The following is an 18,112-nucleotide window of genomic DNA, read 5'->3' on the forward strand; positions in this document are numbered from 1 at the left end:
GTCATCCTTCTGTTTTCCCCCTGGCATGTACTTGCATTCCTTTCTACCCCAAAATCTGGGCAGGCAAAATTCATCTTCTATTTAAAAAGCCACCAAAAAAACAGAAAACAAAACCAAAGCAACCAAGTGTACTGCCCATGAGCTGCCTGCCTGCATTACCATGGCTGAAGTTTCATTTGTGGTGCAAATGTTGGCAATGTCAGAACTGATCAGTCCAGTGATTCAACACGAGTGGCAGAGAGGAAAGCTGGGTCATTCTGCTCCGTGCCCAATATTAATATTACATAAATATTGTCCTTACTGACAGTTTCATTCATACATCCCAGCAAGTGCTGGCCATTCAAAGGATGCTAAGCCAAGCAAGGCAAGGCTGCTGCAGAGCTGCCTGTCTGTAGGAGCCCTGTGCAAACAGGGAGGCTCATTTCTGAAACAGGAAGATTTGGCTTGGTTTCTCTCCTATTTTGCTACGTGACTTTAGATGTCACACTTGGATCACCCCAAGTTTCCTCAGCTGCTCAACACGGGCTAGGCTGGACTGCTAGGCTGTGCTTTACACAATGCTCATAAACTTCACCCTTTTTAAAACAGCATCTGAGACCCTCCAAGAGAAAACAGTACTGCAGTATAAAGCATTACCATCAAACAGCTGAGCACAGCCTACTTTTTAGAAAGTCTGTTACTTATTCTCCAGATAACTGATGATGATGAAGGTAACATTGTACATGTGCAGGCGCCAAAATACCTGACAGGATTTAACAGGTTGTTATTTTTTCCATGTTGTTCATGACTAGAGACATCTTTTTAAAAGTTCAAATTAATTCTTAATGAATTTTTCTATTGTCAACGTTTGCCAAAGACAACAGTTTAGTGAATGCCACATTTCCCAAACCAGAAGCATAGGCCTGGTTTTAGTATTAAATCTCAATACAGTTAAAGCAAAACTTGTCATTTAGCTGTCAAACACAGCAGAGGGTTGCTGGGCTGTTCATACTGAAAACTATGAATAACTCCTATATTGTGGCAGGTGCATTAAAAAAATCCCTACCTCAAAGATACTGAATTTTCTACCACAAGTAAGTAGTAATTAAAAATAAACCATGTTTTAAAAGAGCACTCTGTATTTGGTTCATCCAAGGTAATATAATTTTAAAAGCAGGTAAATGACTTAGAAGTGTTTACACGTTCTGATAAAACGTGTTACAACTTTTCACACACCAACTTGTACAATTTTTGATGTCTGAAGCTAAAATTATATTAGCAGTCCAAAACAGTCATGTGAATGTAAAGATTTTAAATGCAAATTATCTTGGTGTACTTGTGAAGTCCAGTGTACGAGATCCATTTCTAAAATGCAGTTTATAACTAATGCTGGGTAGCGAGAAACCAGTTAAAAACAAGTGGAAACAAATATTGTAAAAGAAAAATCCTACCTATGTAATGTCTCATACAATTAAAAAGCCAATTTTCATTATAATTTTGTAGCTGCCTGTAAGGTAATTCCCACATTGTATTTTTTGCAAGAGTAAAGAAACATTTCCTCAAGAAAATCCAAGTGATTTTATTTTTCTCATAGCTATATGTATAGTGTAACACCACCACATAAATACAAAATTAGTTTAACAGAGCAGAATACCAGTGATTTCCTCATCAGGCAATTATGACCGAGCAGACAAACACTGATTCACCACTTCCAGGAGGTGAGAGTTCTCCAAAGCTGCTGCCACACGTTCTTTATCAGCAAGCTGTTTATTGACTGCGCAGAGAAAAAAAAAAAGGAGACAAGAAACCGGTGAGGACATTGGTGTAGGGTGTCTTTTTTAAAGCATTTTACGTCGAGACAGATAATGACAGTTGCCATGGTACCCCAGGCAGTTCTGCAGATGCCAAGCACACCCCAGAGCTGCAGCTGAAAGGCAGAGCTCCTGTGTCATCAGTTAAATCAGCGAGCTGCCCGTGATTCAGCAGCAGGGAGCTGCTGTGTGGGTGTGACACAGGAAATCCCCCCCAGCTCTCCCCATTTCCCAGGAAAAATCAATGACTGCTGAGAGCACAGGTTGCCTGAGGAGATGCTTAAAGGATGGTGCAGAACAATCTCTGACATTACGTGTTCCTGTTCTGGAACATCTGACGCACACAAAGTCCCAGGTACCAAACAGATGCTCTGCAGCAGTGGGAATCTCTCAAGATTAAAATACACATAAAGAAAATCACCAAAGTCTTACCTGCGTGCTCAGAGGCATGTGTTCCCGGTGTTATATGAACATCCAGCTTAACAGGCACCCCAAAAGAAAAAGGGGATGAGTTAACAAAACATTGGAAGTTCAAGCTATTAAATAAAATTAAGACAGTAACCGCAGTTATTATATATAACAGAATAAAACAAAAGTCTAAAATCACATCATATTCTGCATTCCATCTGCTAAAGCCTGCTTTAGACAAGGGTGGGGCACCAACCTCTCCTTCTCCTGGGCCATAGAGCACTGCAGGTAATTTCCCTCCAAAACCCCAAGACATGACTGTCACAGAACCATAACTCTGCACTGATATTCCAACCCACTGCCCCCTCTGTTCCTGGTGCCTCCCTCACTCACAAAATGAAAAACGCTCTAGTTATTTTCACTATAAAGTGGGGGGGGGTTGCCCTTTTTTTTTTTCTCTTTTTTCAAACACAATCCCCCTGTTTCGCTTCCCAGAGTGATGTGGTCACTCACCTTGAACCTCTCAGGCAGAGACCTGAGCAGTTTGACCTTTATGGAGAGGCCGATCAGGGTGGCCATGCTGCAGTGTGGGATGGTGGGGGTGAACTCCACCGACACCGTGCTCTCAGCATCGTTCACCTGGGCAAAAACCAACACCAGCTGGGGACAAAACCTGCTGCTTTCACCCCAAACCAGCCCGAGGCCTTTCATGCGACATGCAACATGGTGCTGCACTGTCACTCACACCTCATGTCGTTCACTGACATTTAAAAATACCATTTAATAATGTAATATTATAAATACATATAAATATACAAATAATTTATAATAACTATACGTTATCTATAATAAATTAATTATAAAAATATATATCGTTATGTAAAATAAATACTATTTAATTAGTTAAAACACTATTAATAATTTTAACTACTATGCAGTAGACCGTCATGACAAACATATTTTAACGCTAGAAGTAATTAGTCGGTCAGCCGGCTGAGGCAGCTGTGCCCCCCAGCACAACGAGCACATCCCGGCGGGATCTCACTTTCACTCGCACTTGCTCGACGACGTTGAGCTCTTCCAGGGTGAGGGGGTGCTCGGGGTCATTGATGGAGCGGATGAGATGTGCGGGTTAAGGAAAGCGCCGCGGCCCTGCCCCGACCCGTCCCGACCCTGCCCGGCCCTGCCCTGCCCGGCCCAGGATATCGAAGATCTCGCGGTCGTCGATGGCGTCGGGCAGCTCATCGTCCTCCTCGCGGGCGGTGACGGGCCGCTCCCCGGAGCGTCGGTAGATCAGCGGGTTCGCGTTCTCCAGCGGCGCCGGGCCCGGACCCACCATGGCGGCGGCGGGGCCGGAACCGCCCGGACCGCGTTCGGCAGCGCACCGGGAACGGGCGGGGCTTCCGGCGGGGGAGCGTCCTGAGGGCGGGAGCGGGGCCGTCCCGGTTACCCGGGTACCTCCCTCCGGGGAGTGGGGTTGTCCCGGTTGTCCTAGAGCTTCCTGAGGGCGGGAGCGGGGCTGTCCTGGTTCCCCTGGAGCCTCCCGAGGGCGGGGAGCGGGGCTATCCCAGTTCCCCGGGTGGTGGAGCCTCCTGAGGGCGGGAGCGGGGCAGTCCCGGTTATCCCGGAGCCTCCTGAGGGCGGGAGCGGGGCAGTCCCGGTTATCCCAGAGCCTCCTGAGGGCGGGAGCGGGGCAGTCCCGGTTATCCCGGGTGGTGGAGCCTCCTGAGTGCGGGAGGGGGGCTATCCCGGTTATCCCGGGTGGTGGAGCCTCCTGAGGGCGGGGAGCGGTCCCGGTCCCGCTCCACTGTGCTGGCGGTGCCTCCCCGGGCAGGCAGCGGGGCTGTCCCGGCTCCCTGGCCGGCGGTGAGCTGTGGGCTGTCCGGGCTGTCCCGGCTCCCCGGGTGCCTCCCGGGCTGCGCCCGCTGCTGCCGGGGATGCGCCGGTTAAAGTTATTTATCTCATTTCTTCGTTACTTTCAAGAGTCAGACTGAATCTAAAAAAACGGGCAAGCTTAAACTGGAGGGATAGAATGAAGCGGTTATGTACTTCACCTTTATACACCCCTTTATAATGGGATTAAAGCAAGAATTAACTGTTTTGATTCTTTTTATCATTGCTTTCTAGTTATTTGTAGTCCATAATCCTGATCGTTTAAGTTTTTGGTGGATTTTTTGACTTGTTTGTGTGTGTGGTTGTGGTTTTCGGTTTTTTAGAGGGATTTTGTGTGCGTTTTTGTTGGGGATTTTGGGGGTGGGGGTTTGTTGGGGTTTGGGTTTTGTTATGGGGGGGGTTGTTGGTTTTTGTTGTTGTTTGGTTTTTGGAGTGCCCAGGCTGACCCACCAACTGCACCAGAAAGCCAAAGCTTACAGGCTTTCTTTCCTGGGGATAAGGGCTGTTGTTGGCTTTTTTCAGCCCTGCGCTCAAACTGCCAGTCCCACTCCCAGAATTCCACATGGATGAAGATTCCTCCTAGACACATAAACCCCTTTATAATGGGGTTAAAGCGAGAATTAACTGTTTTGATTTTTTTTATCATTACTTTCTAATTATTTGTAATCCATCGCTTAGGTTTTTGGTCGGTTTTTTGAGTTGTTTGTCTCTGTGTGTGTGTGTGTGTGGTTTGGGGTTTTTTAGGGGGATTTTGTGTGCGTTTTTGTTGGGGGTTTGGGGAGGTTAGTTGGGTTTTGTGGTTTTGTTATGGGGGGTTTTGATGGTTTTTATTGTTGCTTGGTTTTTTTGTCGTTGGTTTTGTGCGGTGGTTTTTTGGGGGGGGGGTTGTGGGGTTTTGTTTTGGTGGGGTTTTTTTGGTGGAGTCTTTGTTGGTTTAAGGGGTTTTATAAACACTTTTAATTGTTGACAGCTCTGGAAGCTGTTCAGCCCTTGCCTGTTTTCTTTGCCTGTAGCCCAGGCAGCCCATTAACTCCGGTTAGTTCCCTGGTTGTTCCCAGGGGCGTTGGGCCATTCCCGGGATCAGGTAACGCTGAGCTGCGCTGCACCAGGGGCTGTATCGGCGTGCTGGGCGTGTTTGCGGTCACGGCAATTCGGCTGCGGTCACGGCAATTCGGCTGCGCTCCCTGCTCCGAGTGCCCTGGGCCCGGACCTTTGTACCTGCTCTGCTGCATAAAACCAGCGAGTCACTGGGAGTCCAGCCGGGCGTGAGAAATGGCTCCTCAAAGCCAGATCGCTTTGCTTTGCTCCTTGTTTTGTAGCGTAGCGTTCCTCTGGTGCGGAGCAGAAGGTGAGATGCACGGTCTGTTATTGCTGCTGAGGAAGTTGATTCTTAAAGTGTGTTTTTTTCAAAGGCAGTAAGTCTCTTACGCTTTGGTAACAATCTGCAAAAGTATCTTAGTGAAGCAGAAATTACTGGCTTTGTGAGATGAAACCATTTCTGAGATGATTTTATGAAAAGAAAGCTTTCTATCTTTTCTAAAAGGTAGAAAGCAAAAACGTTTCTGAATTATCTAAATATTTTTAAGATTTCATTGAATGATAAATTTATTTGCTTTTTAGCTTTATGCACAGTGACCAAACTCTGTCCTACCTGGTTCCAGGTGTCACTGGCAGAGCAGATACAGGAGGGTTTGGCAGGGTGTGTCTGTCACTGCACAGAAGCAAAGTGAAAACTGAACAAAATTGAAAGGAATAAGCTGAAATTTTCTAAATTACACAGTTAAAAATATGTCATTGAAAAGTCTGTCTGATAATTGTAAAGATGCAATTTAATTTTTTTGTACACCTTTTGTGTTCCTTAGGACAGAGTGGTGCTGAGCCAGAAGTGACTCTGGCGCTCGGACGGCTCAGAGGGAAACAAACAAACGTAAAGGGGACAGACAAACTTGTAAATGCATTCCTTGGAATTCCTTTTGCAAAACCCCCTGTTGGATCCTTGAGGTTTTCCCCACCTGAACCACCTGAACCCTGGAATGATGTGAGAGATGCAACCTCTTACCCACCCCTGTGAGAACTGTTCAGTTCCTTTGTATCCAGGCCCTGCTGCTGTGGGTCAGGGGAGTTGTGTTTATTGGGGTACAGACTGTTGGGAAGGAGCTGGTAGTGGATGCACTGCCAGTACTGGGGTATTTCAAGTCCAAGTCCTGCTTTTCCAGGCTGCATCTCCAGCTGTGTATAAGTAACACAAAGTTCAAGCACCCCATCGGGATTCAGCCTGTGGGGCAAAAGAGTGTTTTCTCTGTCGTTATTACACTGATGCTGTTGCAGTTTCATTATTAATAATCGTGCTTCCTTTCTTTTGTGAAGATGTCCTCAAGATCTGTCCCTGTTGAAAATAGCTGAAAGAAACTTCAAAGAAAAACACATTCCTTTCCGAACTTCTGAGGACTGTTTGTATCTCAGTGTTTACAGCCCTGCTGGTTCCAGCAAGAAGGACAAGTTACCTGTACGTAAACCCATTGTACAAACTTGTGCAGTACAAAGTTTGCACCTAATGATTGCTCCTAAGAGTCTTAATTGCTTTTGAAAATGTGATTTCTGCACTAGCAGAAATAATATTAGTGTGTAAAATGTAAAATTCAAAGCCCACCAAGCTAAAATTCAGCTGCCATCGTGTTTTGGTGCTTTGGAGCTCTTAATTATCTGGTAGTGTTTTCCTTTTTGAAATGAAATGTGCAATAAAAGTGTGTCTCACCCTTTTTTTTCCCCTAAGGTAATGGTGTGGATCCATGGAGGCAATTTTATATTTGGTGGTGCTTCTAGGTATGATGGTTCAGCACTGTCAGCCTACGAGAATGTTGTGGTAGTAATAATTCAGTACAGACTTGGACTCCTTGGATACTTCAAGTAAGATCCCCTATTTCACTTTTTACAAAGTACTTCCTGTCATGTTTAAGGCATGGGTAGTTTTGTTTGCTAAATCAGCTGAACTTCTATACCAGCTTCCTGCTGATACAGTGGTTTCAATATACACAATTCACTGACATCAGGACTTCAGAGCCTTAAGAAATGTCTGTAAATCCCATTTGCATTGTCATTTGATTGCTGCCTGCTATGAAATCGTAGTTGGGCTGATTTGGTTCTGGAGGGGATGTTTGTTCTTGCCTCTACTTCCATCCATTGGTGTGTAAAGCAAAAACTGATCCAGAGTAGAGGGCAGGGATCCCTCAGTGTAGGGGTGAGCAAACAGGAGAGGTGAGTCAGGGGCTTAGGTGTGGCTGTGGGTCAGGGACTGTACACACCTTCCTGGGCCAAATCACACAGAATGTTCTCAGTTGGAAGGGCCCCATCAGAGTCATTGATTGCAACTCCTGGCCCTCCACAGAACACAGTCCCTGTGCCCCAGAGGATCATCCAAACCCTCCTGGAGCTCCAGCCTTGGTGCTGTGCCCACTGCCCTGGGGAGCCTGGTCAGTGCCCAACCAGCCTCTGATTTTGATTTCTAACATGGAGTCACACAGAGCATGTCTCAAATACTACCCATATCTGTACTCCTAAGTGAGACACTTCTGTGCATCTTATCTTTTATGCACTGTAATGGTTTCTAGAGAATATTTGTAATGTTGTGCCTTTGGTGCCTCTCAATTTTGTTCTCAACACCTCGAATTTCTGCTAAGCATGTCTCCATCTGTTTAGCACAAAACAAGTAATGGTTTGATCAAAGACAAGTAACTGGGGAAACACATGAGATGTAATGGTTTCTCATGCACATGTAGCAGCTAATGACCTCTTTCTGTCATGACCTCTGTTAGTAACTAGAGTAATAGCCACCCATTTTCTATGCAGAAAGTTAAGCCCATTAACCTTTCACTGGGCTCCTTGCTGTAGTTTCTTCCTGTGGCTCAAGTGAATTTTGCTTGATGTGTAAGCTGGTTATAGTGGAAGCAGTTTGCTAACATCTCCTGCGAGATTTCTGTGTTGTTTTAACCTTATTTCACTCTGTGCCTTGCAGTCCTCATTGAGAACTCCTGCTAGGACTAGTGTGGGTACAGAGTGAGAGCAATATTCTGTGAGACTAAGAGCTACAGCCAGCCAGCCAGAAATCACAGGACAGGGGTCTGCTGCCTCTTTTTCTATAAAACCTAAGCTAGGAAAAGTTGCTTTATGCCTTTCTATCTTTCGTAGCAATTACTTTATAAAAGCTCTTACTCAGAAAGCTGCAAATACGTAAATTATAAAATTAATTCTTAGCTCCTACCAGTTTAGAATAATACAAAAACTTAAGTTGTGAGATTTATGATGAAATAAACCACTGGCAATGCATACTCCCAGTCTGGTAACCCCCACAGACATTCACCTGAAAGCATCCATGATTTGTTTCAGAACTTTGCACAAAATTTACTTTATTCTGGTATTATTACTCTTTCTTATAAAGCTTATAATGCTTTTCTTTCAGTACTGGTGATGAACATGCTCGTGGGAACTGGGCTTTTTTGGATCAAGTAGCAGCTCTTCAGTGGGTCCAAGGAAATATTGAACACTTTGGTGGAGATCCAGGATCTGTCACACTCTTTGGTGTATCTGCAGGATCTTGCTCCGTTTTTGCACATGTAGGCATACAGAAGATAAACTAGAAAGTAAAGTCTTTAAAAAAAATCTTCAAAAACTCATTTAGTGCAACATTTCATGCTTAACCTTATTTTTGGCAGTAAGATTAACAGCACATTGTGCTAAGTCTGGAGACTTCCCCTGTAAGCAAATAAAAATGTGTAATTCCCCATTGAATCCAAGAGTCTAATCAAGCATAAAGTTATGGGATAAGGATGTTAATATAGAATAATTTTTGTTCTTCCCTTCTTGGCAGGTTTTGTCTCCTTTGTCTAAGGGTCTCTTTCATAAAGCAATATCAGAGAGTGGAATTCTGCTTCCCCCCAGTAGAGATTTACTTCTTTCAGTACATCCTAAGGTAGGCTCGGGGTTTTTGCATTTTAAACCCTTTATAACCTGAAATGGGATGTTTATATGTGATCATTTGGTTAAAAGAAAAAAGGGGAAAATTTCATTGCATATTATGCAACCAAGTTGATCAAGTCTGTTCTCACAGCATACCTATTTATTTTCAGTCTTGTTTGGTGTTAGAAATACATTGTACAGGTATGTCATTATAATAGCTGTGGGTTGATGTGGGTATTTTCAGTTACACACGTGCCAGGCAAGGCAAATGTCCATTTTTATACCCACTGTACTTTATAGTGCAACTATGACATTTATTATGGCAAGTTTAATAAGAATCCAGAAGAGGCATTCAGTTTTCATTGAACTGTGGTCTTTTGTGGAGAGCTTTTATGTGAAGTAAAGTAGTTAAATATAAAACAAAACAATATTTTCGAATAAAATTCCTTTCTATAAGTACCTTTCCATTTCTCTTCCTGCAACAGCAGGTGGTAATGTAAATATCTCAGAAATTGATTTTCGGAATTTTCTTTCCTTATTTGGTTTATGCTATAACCTTGTATTTTCTCTAGACTAAAGTATGTCGTAGAACAGGGCATAGAACAGAAATATAGCAAGAAAGAAAAGTATACCAGAATGATTTCACTTTGTGTGTAGTATTTCTAGTAAAATAAATTACTCAAAGATCTGTCAAGCTCACCTAAATCTGCCCTTAAGTAAAACTATTTACAGCAGTGTGTGTAGTAATTTTCTGTTTATGAATCCCTTCAAGACCACCTCACAGCTAACAGTCCTTGTCTTTGCTAACAATTTTCAGAAAATTGCAAGTATCTTTAAGTGTGACACGAGCAGTTCCCTCTCCCTGATAAACTGCTTAAGGCAGCAGGAAGCAGACCATATAATCTTCAACACCACGGTAGGTGAGACTCTAGAGAGTTACAGAATGTTTAATGCTGCACTTGCATTGCTCAGCCTCTGACCAGAGTTCATTGTTGCTCTGTTCCAAAATTGATTTTTCTGAACTGTCATCGAAGTACCCCTAAATGTTGAAATATCACATAATTTCTCTCTGTCACAGCACCTGGAAAGTTGTGAGCAAGGCTTGAGCATATACATACATTTTAATGTCAGTTAGAAGCAGCACAGAATCAGAAACCATCACGTTACTCCATACCTTGACCCAACCAGGCTGGCATTTTATACTCTTGGGCCAAATTAGATCTATGTTACAGTGGCTGTAGATATTCACATTTTTTAAAGCCCTTTTTTTGCACTTGGAACATTAAATGTGGACACCTTATATGATTTGAATTGAGAATACTATTAACAAGTGATTTGATCATTTTTTTCTCTCCTCCTTCAGGACCTGCCATTTCTGCCCATAGTTGTGGATGGAGTATTTCTTCCTAAGCCACCTGAAGAGATAATGGCTGGAAAAGAATTTAATGCAGTTCCATTTATGATAGGAGTCACCAATGATGAATTTGGCTGGAATATCAGATCTGTAATTTAATGGTTATTCTTTATTTTTTTAAATGTTTGTTAACTGGTAGAGGCAACTTGAGAAGGTATTCTCTGGTAGGACAAGGCTTTGCATTGCTGGAAGTACATACAAGGTAAACTTTGCTTGCATTGACTCTGTAGTGACCCAGAACCACAGGCATCCTTGGAACATCAATTTTGTACAGTATTTTCTTATCCTAAAATTTTAATCCCTCATCCAGGCAGAGGGAGGGAAAAGAATACAACATTCAAGAGCATATTACTGAAAGTAAAATAAACCAAATCCTTTCCCTCACAAGGCACAGTAAGTCAGGGGTGATAAATGTGACATACAAATGTGACACAGTTTCCCCTGTGTGTCATTATTACTGTGCTAAAAGCTTTGCTTTGAAAATCTGCTCTGGGGACAGAGTATGGGGATGATGCAGGTATCCAGCCCATTCTCTGTGCAGAAATTCTTTCCTGAACTCAATGGGTAACTCAAAACCATGAGCAACTTGTTGTCACTGCACAAAGCTTCAGGAGATGGATTTGTGTCCTCTCTTGTCCTCTTTTTTTTTCATTTCCAAAGTATTCAGGTTATGTGTAGTCAATCTGAACCTACATAACAACTGTGTCTCTGGGAGTGTGCTGGTACTGAGTCCCAGAAGAACAGTGTAAAGCCTGTTTTTATTTATTTTTCAGTCAGAAGGGTTGTTTTATGCAATGCTGTGAAAGAGGAGGAGCAGTGCCTTTGTTTCAAAGGGCTCAAACAATTGAACCAGACACAGAGGCTGCCAATGACTTTTAAGATCTCCAATAACCTGTGAGACAGAAGAAGCTTTTTGCTTCAATTCTGCCCTAATTCTTTCTACTCTTACAAGTTTCGTAATGTCTGTTGATTTAAGGATAAACTGCTCAGCATGAGGTTTATGTAGAAACCTTCACCAAGGAAACGTTTACTGCAGTAAATACAGGCTTTTCCAGGCAGCTGCTCCATTGTGCTGCACTTTTGCCTATGATGCTTCAAAAATAAACACCAGTAGTAAGAGTAAAGTGGAATAATGTAGTTCCAATGTTAAAAATAATGAAGTTGAATGATGCTAATAACATTCTTTTTTTTTTCCTGTGCAGACGTCAAAAATAACAGGTTTGAGGGAAATAGGAGATAAAAAATCAATCACTTCAACTTTAGAGTATTTTCTACCAATGATAGTAAGTACTGTTGCACTGATTTAATTTGAGAAGTGAATTTTCTTTTTCAGGCATATAACAGATTTGAGTTATAATGTTGCTAAGAGTTGAGGCCATGTTATGCTTTGGGGAGAGTCCCAGCAAAGTTGACAGGACTGGGGTGTTACACAGAAATAGAATTGAGTCAGGTCTGGGTTATGGGGAAATATTTTCCTTTCTAGATTTCTGAAGCAACATTTTTATCTTACCTATTTGTATGTAGGATTACTGTAATAGTGTCCCTAATGCTCAGATATCTCATGGCTAATCTCCTGGGTGTGTATCAAGGCAGGATTTTTCAATGTGTTTACATGACATTAAAAGCAGCTTTTAAAGGAGTTACTTTGCACTCCTAAAGTGTGTCTTCCAAGCAGCAAATTCTAACACTAAAAACCCTACACTGTGTTCCGAGATCCAGTTGGTCTTGTCCTGCAGTCTAATAGTCCATAAATCTTTCAAGGGCTCAGAGAATTTACTTATGTTATTCCCATCTCTTTTCTCCTGAAGAAAGCAGAAGCCAGAGGTATTATCAGGAAAAATTGCTGGATCTTTGAGTCCTGTAGAGCTTTAAACCTATATAAATCTGGTGCAAATTTGACCTGAGGTGGTGGGGGGGGTTAGGGTGGTTTGGTTGGTTGGTTGGTTTTGGTTTGGTTGGTTTGGTTTGGTTTGGGGGTTTGGGGGCGGTTTTTTTTTTTTGTTGTTGGTTTTTGGTTTAGTTTGGTTTTTTATGTTGGTTTTGGGGGGTTTTTTCCTCTGAATGGGTTTTATCTCCCATCAACATGGGAGCTATCCTGAACCTTTGTGCCCTTGCAGAATCTCTGAAGTTAAAAAGATGACATTTTTAGCTGCTAATAGAGACAGTGGTGATTTGTCTGTTTGTTTTCCTATTTCCCCTTTGTCTCTTAGGATCTACCATCAGATTTTCTGCCCAGGATAGTAGATGAATATGTAGGAGACACAGAGGATCCTGCTGAGCTACGGGCCCGGTTTCTGGACTTGCTGGGGGATATGGCAATTGTCATGCCAGCCATTAAAGCCCTGAATTATCACAGGGGTGAGCTAATGAACAGAGGAGGATATTCAAACCTCTCACTATATGCTGCATCAAATGATGTAGACACAAATCCTGTCATGTGTAGGCAACCCATCTTGAGATTCCTACTGGGAACTTGAGGATGAAGAATTATATAGGTCTGCAGGGTTATGTGTGGTCCTTCATCTTTGTCCTAGTGTCCTGTGCTCATAAGCACAATATATTGAGACCAGAGCATGATAACACAGATAAATGTTTGCTAACTGAACTATACAGGCTTAAAAATTAAAATATATCAAAGCAACCTTTGCCCTTTGGCCCACAGCTACTTGAGAAGTCAGCAGCTCTGTGGTCTGGAGATTTCAAAAAATCTTGACAAACCCTGCCAAGATACCCAGAACTGGAAATAATTTGATGTTATTGTGTTTTCTGTAAGTTTTCCTGTGGTGAGCCTTGATTCTTTTTTTTTTTTTTGTGAGTTCTTAATTTTGAATTAAAAATGTAAATATTTGAATGTGACATTGCATTAGAAATGTCCCTGGTATAAAGCTTTGGGCATGTTTAAAGTGGTATTTTAAACAGCTGATGTCAACTGTACTTTATGCATCTCTTTAACTCTCTAAATGTTACATTTTCTAGAGTCTGGAGCCCCTACCTACTTCTTTGAGTTTCAGCACCGCCCCAGTTCATACTGGGACAGCAAACCAGAGTATGTGAAGGCTGACCATGGGGATGAGGTTGGCTTTGTCTTTGGAGGACCCTTTCTGGCAGGAGAAATTCAGCTGCGCAGTAAGAAATAGTCATAAATGTTCACATAGAAATTAGTCTGGTAACTGGCATTATTACCTATTTTAATCAGACTAAAGTGCCTCTATTAACAGTGAGACCAAAGCATGACCCTTTCTCCTGTAGAATTTGTTTTACACTATTTGTCTTCCCCAATCTGTCAGGTACAGTTTGCTCATTCTGAAGCACAGTGAGTTGTACATATTGTTAACAATTTAGCCAATAGGACATTTGCTAAAAAACTCACTGCCATTAGACCAGCACCGTGCATGAATTTGCCAAATAGCTTTGGCTGAAAAATAAACTGAAGGAAAGATCAATTAAGCTTGAAGGGGATTGGCAGAGTGCTTGGGCAGCAGGAAATCTAGATATCTTCTTCTCCTGAGGAGTTCAAAGTAGTGTCTCCTCCTTCCCAGGAAATCCCAGGGGCTGTCAGGCTCCAGGGAATGGGGGACTTGGTCTCTTTTGCAGATACTGTTCCAGTTGTGTTCAGAGCAAAGCTTGGGACTCCAGTGTTTCATTTCCTGCAGGAAGATCTAATACTTAGGTTAAAGACTGTGTTGCCCCATGACTCAATTAATACATAAGCATTTTATTCAAAATGGAACCAGTCCATTGTGGGAGGATTAGGGTGTAGTCCCAACATTCTCACGAGATTTGGGAAGTTCCTTGAGGCAGAATCCCACATTGATCCATTCCAAATGAATGTGCCAGTCACTGAACAGTTAAGAAACACGATGCCACATCCTAAAGAATATTGTGAATCCAGCAATATGCTTTAATTATATATGCCTAAAACAATAATACTCAGGATGGTGTATGTTCTTTCCCATGAAACCAATTGGGACGGATCTTATTTTGACAAAGAAATACAGAAATTCTACTTACTTTAAGTGAATTCACAATTTTTTCTGCTCTTATTTTTGCCATTTGAACAGTAGTTCATAGTCTGTTTCAAAGCTTACATAACTGAAAGTGCTTCCTTTTACTCCATTGAACTTTGGAGCAATCCAGCTATGTTATAAAACCCTTTGTTAATCTGTTACTAGAGCCTTTTGATTTGCTTGTATTTTATATTTATTTTTTTACTTACATACTTACTACACTAGGAAACACTTTACAGTTCATTTCCTATTTGCCTGAATTTACCGAGGGCAATAAGATAAGATAACAAATATTTTTCTTAATGTGTGGAGATGCACTTATAATTAATAACACACTGCAGTGTTTTTCCCCTGGTGATACAGTGGGCTTCTGTGTCACTGGATATAAATGAATATTCTTGAAGTGCTGAGAAATGACCACCTTGTATCAGAATGGAGAAATCTTTTGCCTCATCATGCTCTGAATAATAGGGAGGATTTCAGTCCCACAAACTGGAATGAGATCCAGGAAGCTAAACCATGTGGCCCATTTCTTGAGTTCTACTGGCAGAACACGTGGGGTTTTTGGTTCTGCTTCTGGTTTCTGGGAAAGCTACAGGCACATCACCTTGTTTCCTTGTTCCCAAATTCCCTGATTGTAGAATAGGGATAATTATGTCACTCAGGAAGTGCTGAAATCTCGTGATGCTGCATTACTGACATTTTGCAGGTATCGTGTTTCTGTTGCAACTGAGAAGTTGTTGCAGCATTTTCACAGACAGAAATGCTGCTCCTGTGGTAGTAATGCCTTGATTTTGCCACACATAACAACTATTTTGTATTTTGCCTTTCAGGTGAAGTTACAGAGGAAGAAAAGAACCTCAGTAGAACTCTGATGAAATACTGGGCTAACTTTGCTCAAAACGGGTAAGAATCATGAGAGTCATGACACATTAGTGCTCTGTACTGACTTCTGGGATTGAATTTCCCTGTGCCTGAAAAGGGCATTCACTCTTTCTTTCTTTCTTGTTGTTGTTGTTTACAGAAATCCTAATGGAGAGGGTTTGGTTGAATGGCCATCCTACAACCTAAATGAAGAATACTTGCAGATAAATCTAAAACAAAAGAAAGCCAGAAAGTTGAAAGAAGAGAAGGTGAATTTCTGGAAAAAGCTGATGCTGGAAAAGGCAAATAACCAAAGAATGGAAAACAAGAAGGTTAATTCAGAGTTATAATTTACAGTCTAAACATGCACATAATATGCAAGCTATTAGGATAGGAAAAAAAATTACTTAAAGTTATTTTCAGGATAAAATTCTGTTTCCCTTCTTTTCATCTTTTCTTCACAGTTGTGATACTTGCAATTATTCGTTGTAATAATTCCAGTCAATCCCTCACTTGTTAAATACCACATTTCCCCAGTGCTCAGGTTTTTCTGTCACTTCCCCATGACTGAAGACAGAATGTAGCAGCAACATTGTTTTAATAAAATGAAATCAATGAGGACCCAATTTGCCAGTAAAACTGTCTTCAGATGTTAAGTGTGTCAGTGGTACAGAAATTTTGGTGTGCTGTAGATACAGAAATGTCCTCTTGTGGAAAGAAAATGAAACTACAGGATGTTCTGCTTTATAAGTTGGTTTTATAACAGAGACAGTATAGTTCTGACTGTTGTGGTACGTGTCTGTCATATTAGTGCTGGGATTAAGACTTCTCTCAAATGTTAGAAAAGGGAGAAATGTTTTTGTAAAGAGAAATTCCTCCTAAGCATCTGCCCCTCCTCCTTTGTTTTATCTAACATGCCTGGCAAGGGGAATATAATTTCAAAATAATGTTGATGGATTTTCATTGCACAAACCCCTGAGGTCCTGCACCACTCCCTCTGAAAGGAGATAAACCAGGCAGCATTGAGTGCATGCTCATCTTGTGTGTGCAGAGAAATGACTTTGTAGCACAAGGCCCCATGCTAAAAACACATCACAGTGGAAAATGTCAACAGATTTTACTCATATCTACATAGAGATGAGTGCTCTGTCTCATCCCAGGGACATCCTGCTGTGAGTTTACCACATGCTAAAGAGAGTGTTAAAGCTGTCCAAGCTTCTTAGACTCCAGCTCTGTTTTATACTCTGTAGCTTCATTGAATACTCACCAGGGGCTGTGATAGTTGTCTATTTGTTTTTTTTAGCTACTGGAATCAAGAAAGGCAGCAGTGCATTAAAGTTCAAAGAGCCAAAGGTCATCATGTGGCAGGATTTTTTTGATTGACCCCTGACTTAGGCATTATTCACTGATTGAGGGTAAGCTGCAAAATGTTATCTCTTAAATGCCAAGCAGGACAAGAATTGCCCTCTCCAGGTAGGTAGCACTGCTGCAGATTCTGCAAGTCTAGTCTGTGTCACTGGAGTAAGAGTTTCTACATTTGCAATGCAATTAGGTCATGCTTGCAGATCCATCAAAGTATCTACAGCCAAGGCTGTCAGGATCTCAAATCCTATTTTTTATTATCTTATTATAAATGAGCTGGGTGGAGTTTGCAGAAACTGGTTTGCACACATAATATTTTCAGAATGGCTTCTTCTCCAGGCCTGTGGGTGGGATATGGACTGAGAATTTTTGCAGAATGGGAGAGAAGTAGTGAGTAGAACAAAGATTGAAGAAAGTAGTAACGAAGGGGAGAAGCAAAAGGAAAGTAAATAGGAAATACAGAGTTTAGTAAAATCAGTAAAGATCAGGAGACATAAAACAAATTGTTTATGCAAATTATTAAAGTTTGTTACAGCAAAAGGAGAAAGCAAGCAGAGTAAACAGTATTTGGTTTTGCAGCAAAGGACTCCTCCTGTAGTTTGTGGGTCACAAGTGAGGTGAGACTGTGCATGTCCATCAGGATGAAAGCTGAGTCAAAGGAGGGATTCCTCTAGTTCCACCTCTCATGGAAACAGTTTTCCCTTGCCAGGAACCAAAGCAGTCCAGGGTAAGTGGAGACAGAGAATCTGCAACTGCACCTGGGCAGGCAAACAGGAGTGCAGAGGTTCCCACTGTGCAGTGCTGCTGCCCTTGGCGTCTCAGGAGCCTTTATCACACAAACAAAGGTAAAAGAGAACATGTTAAGCTCCAGCACTTGTCCCCCAGGCCCCTGTTTCCACTGGTTGCATTAGACAATGCAAACATCTTTATTGCTGTGTGGGCTGTACACTCACAGCACTGCAGACCAATCCTCACCTTCAGTGTCACCAACTGCACTTTGAGGAACAAGGAAAAGAGTCTCCCAGGGAACACCTTTACAGCCCCAGCAATTCTGCCATGAAGTGATTGTGCACATTGTTTTGCAGACACTCAGATTTACATGTTATCCCAGTTGCCAGGGTACAGGGAGCCCTGGCCTTGCCCTCAGGCACAGCTGAGCCACACACCAGCACAGCAGGCAGTGTTTGGGGCAGAGGGCAGGGGCTGCCCCACACTCAGAGCACACCCTTGAGAGGCTCAGCAGGCACTGAGTGTGTCCATGGGAGCTGCTGCCAGCACTTTGCTCTCTCAGCACTCCAGGTTAAAGTTGACTGGGCTTTACCTACAAGGGCTGTAAATCACACCTGTGCATACAGACTTGGGAAGATTTGGAGTAAAGTACACAAGCACAGCCACAGTACACAGGATTAGCAGGTGCATAA

The 18,112-nt window shown here is 42.3% G+C and overlaps 2 protein-coding genes across 3 annotated transcripts; one reads left to right on the plus strand and one right to left on the minus strand.

The window, feature by feature from the left end:
- Positions 1-1,538: 1,538 nt before the first annotated feature.
- On the minus strand, positions 1,539-3,597 carry CIAO2B (cytosolic iron-sulfur assembly component 2B). The gene is made up of 5 exons (XM_027701975.1): positions 3,405-3,597; positions 3,244-3,323; positions 2,712-2,837; positions 2,223-2,268; positions 1,539-1,753 (listed from the first exon to the last, which is right to left on the minus strand). The coding sequence occupies exons 1-5, from the start codon at positions 3,535-3,537 to the stop codon at positions 1,656-1,658; spliced, it is 483 nt and encodes a 160-aa protein (XP_027557776.1). The 5' UTR covers positions 3,538-3,597; the 3' UTR covers positions 1,539-1,655.
- A 1,701-nt stretch (positions 3,598-5,298) lies between these two features.
- Positions 5,299-15,968, plus strand: LOC113976628 (fatty acyl-CoA hydrolase precursor, medium chain-like). Of its 2 annotated transcripts, none has more exons than XM_027701971.1 (13): positions 5,299-5,439; positions 5,954-6,158; positions 6,459-6,597; positions 6,865-6,998; positions 8,548-8,701; positions 8,956-9,057; positions 9,862-9,960; positions 10,408-10,551; positions 11,664-11,741; positions 12,669-12,816; positions 13,435-13,584; positions 15,299-15,371; positions 15,490-15,968. In XM_027701971.1, the coding sequence occupies exons 1-13, from the start codon at positions 5,364-5,366 to the stop codon at positions 15,677-15,679; spliced, it is 1,692 nt and encodes a 563-aa protein (XP_027557772.1). In that variant the 5' UTR covers positions 5,299-5,363; the 3' UTR covers positions 15,680-15,968. The 2 variants fall into 2 exon arrangements, with proteins under 2 accessions (XP_027557772.1, XP_027557773.1); XM_027701972.1 differs by having other exon boundaries at positions 10,408-10,548; positions 11,661-11,741.
- The last annotated feature ends 2,144 nt before the right edge of the window (positions 15,969-18,112 follow it).

The sequence above is a fragment of the Neopelma chrysocephalum genome, unplaced genomic scaffold (assembly GCF_003984885.1).
Source record: "Neopelma chrysocephalum unplaced genomic scaffold, ASM398488v2 Primary Assembly neopelma1_176, whole genome shotgun sequence".
Lineage (NCBI taxonomy): Eukaryota > Metazoa > Chordata > Aves > Passeriformes > Pipridae > Neopelma > Neopelma chrysocephalum.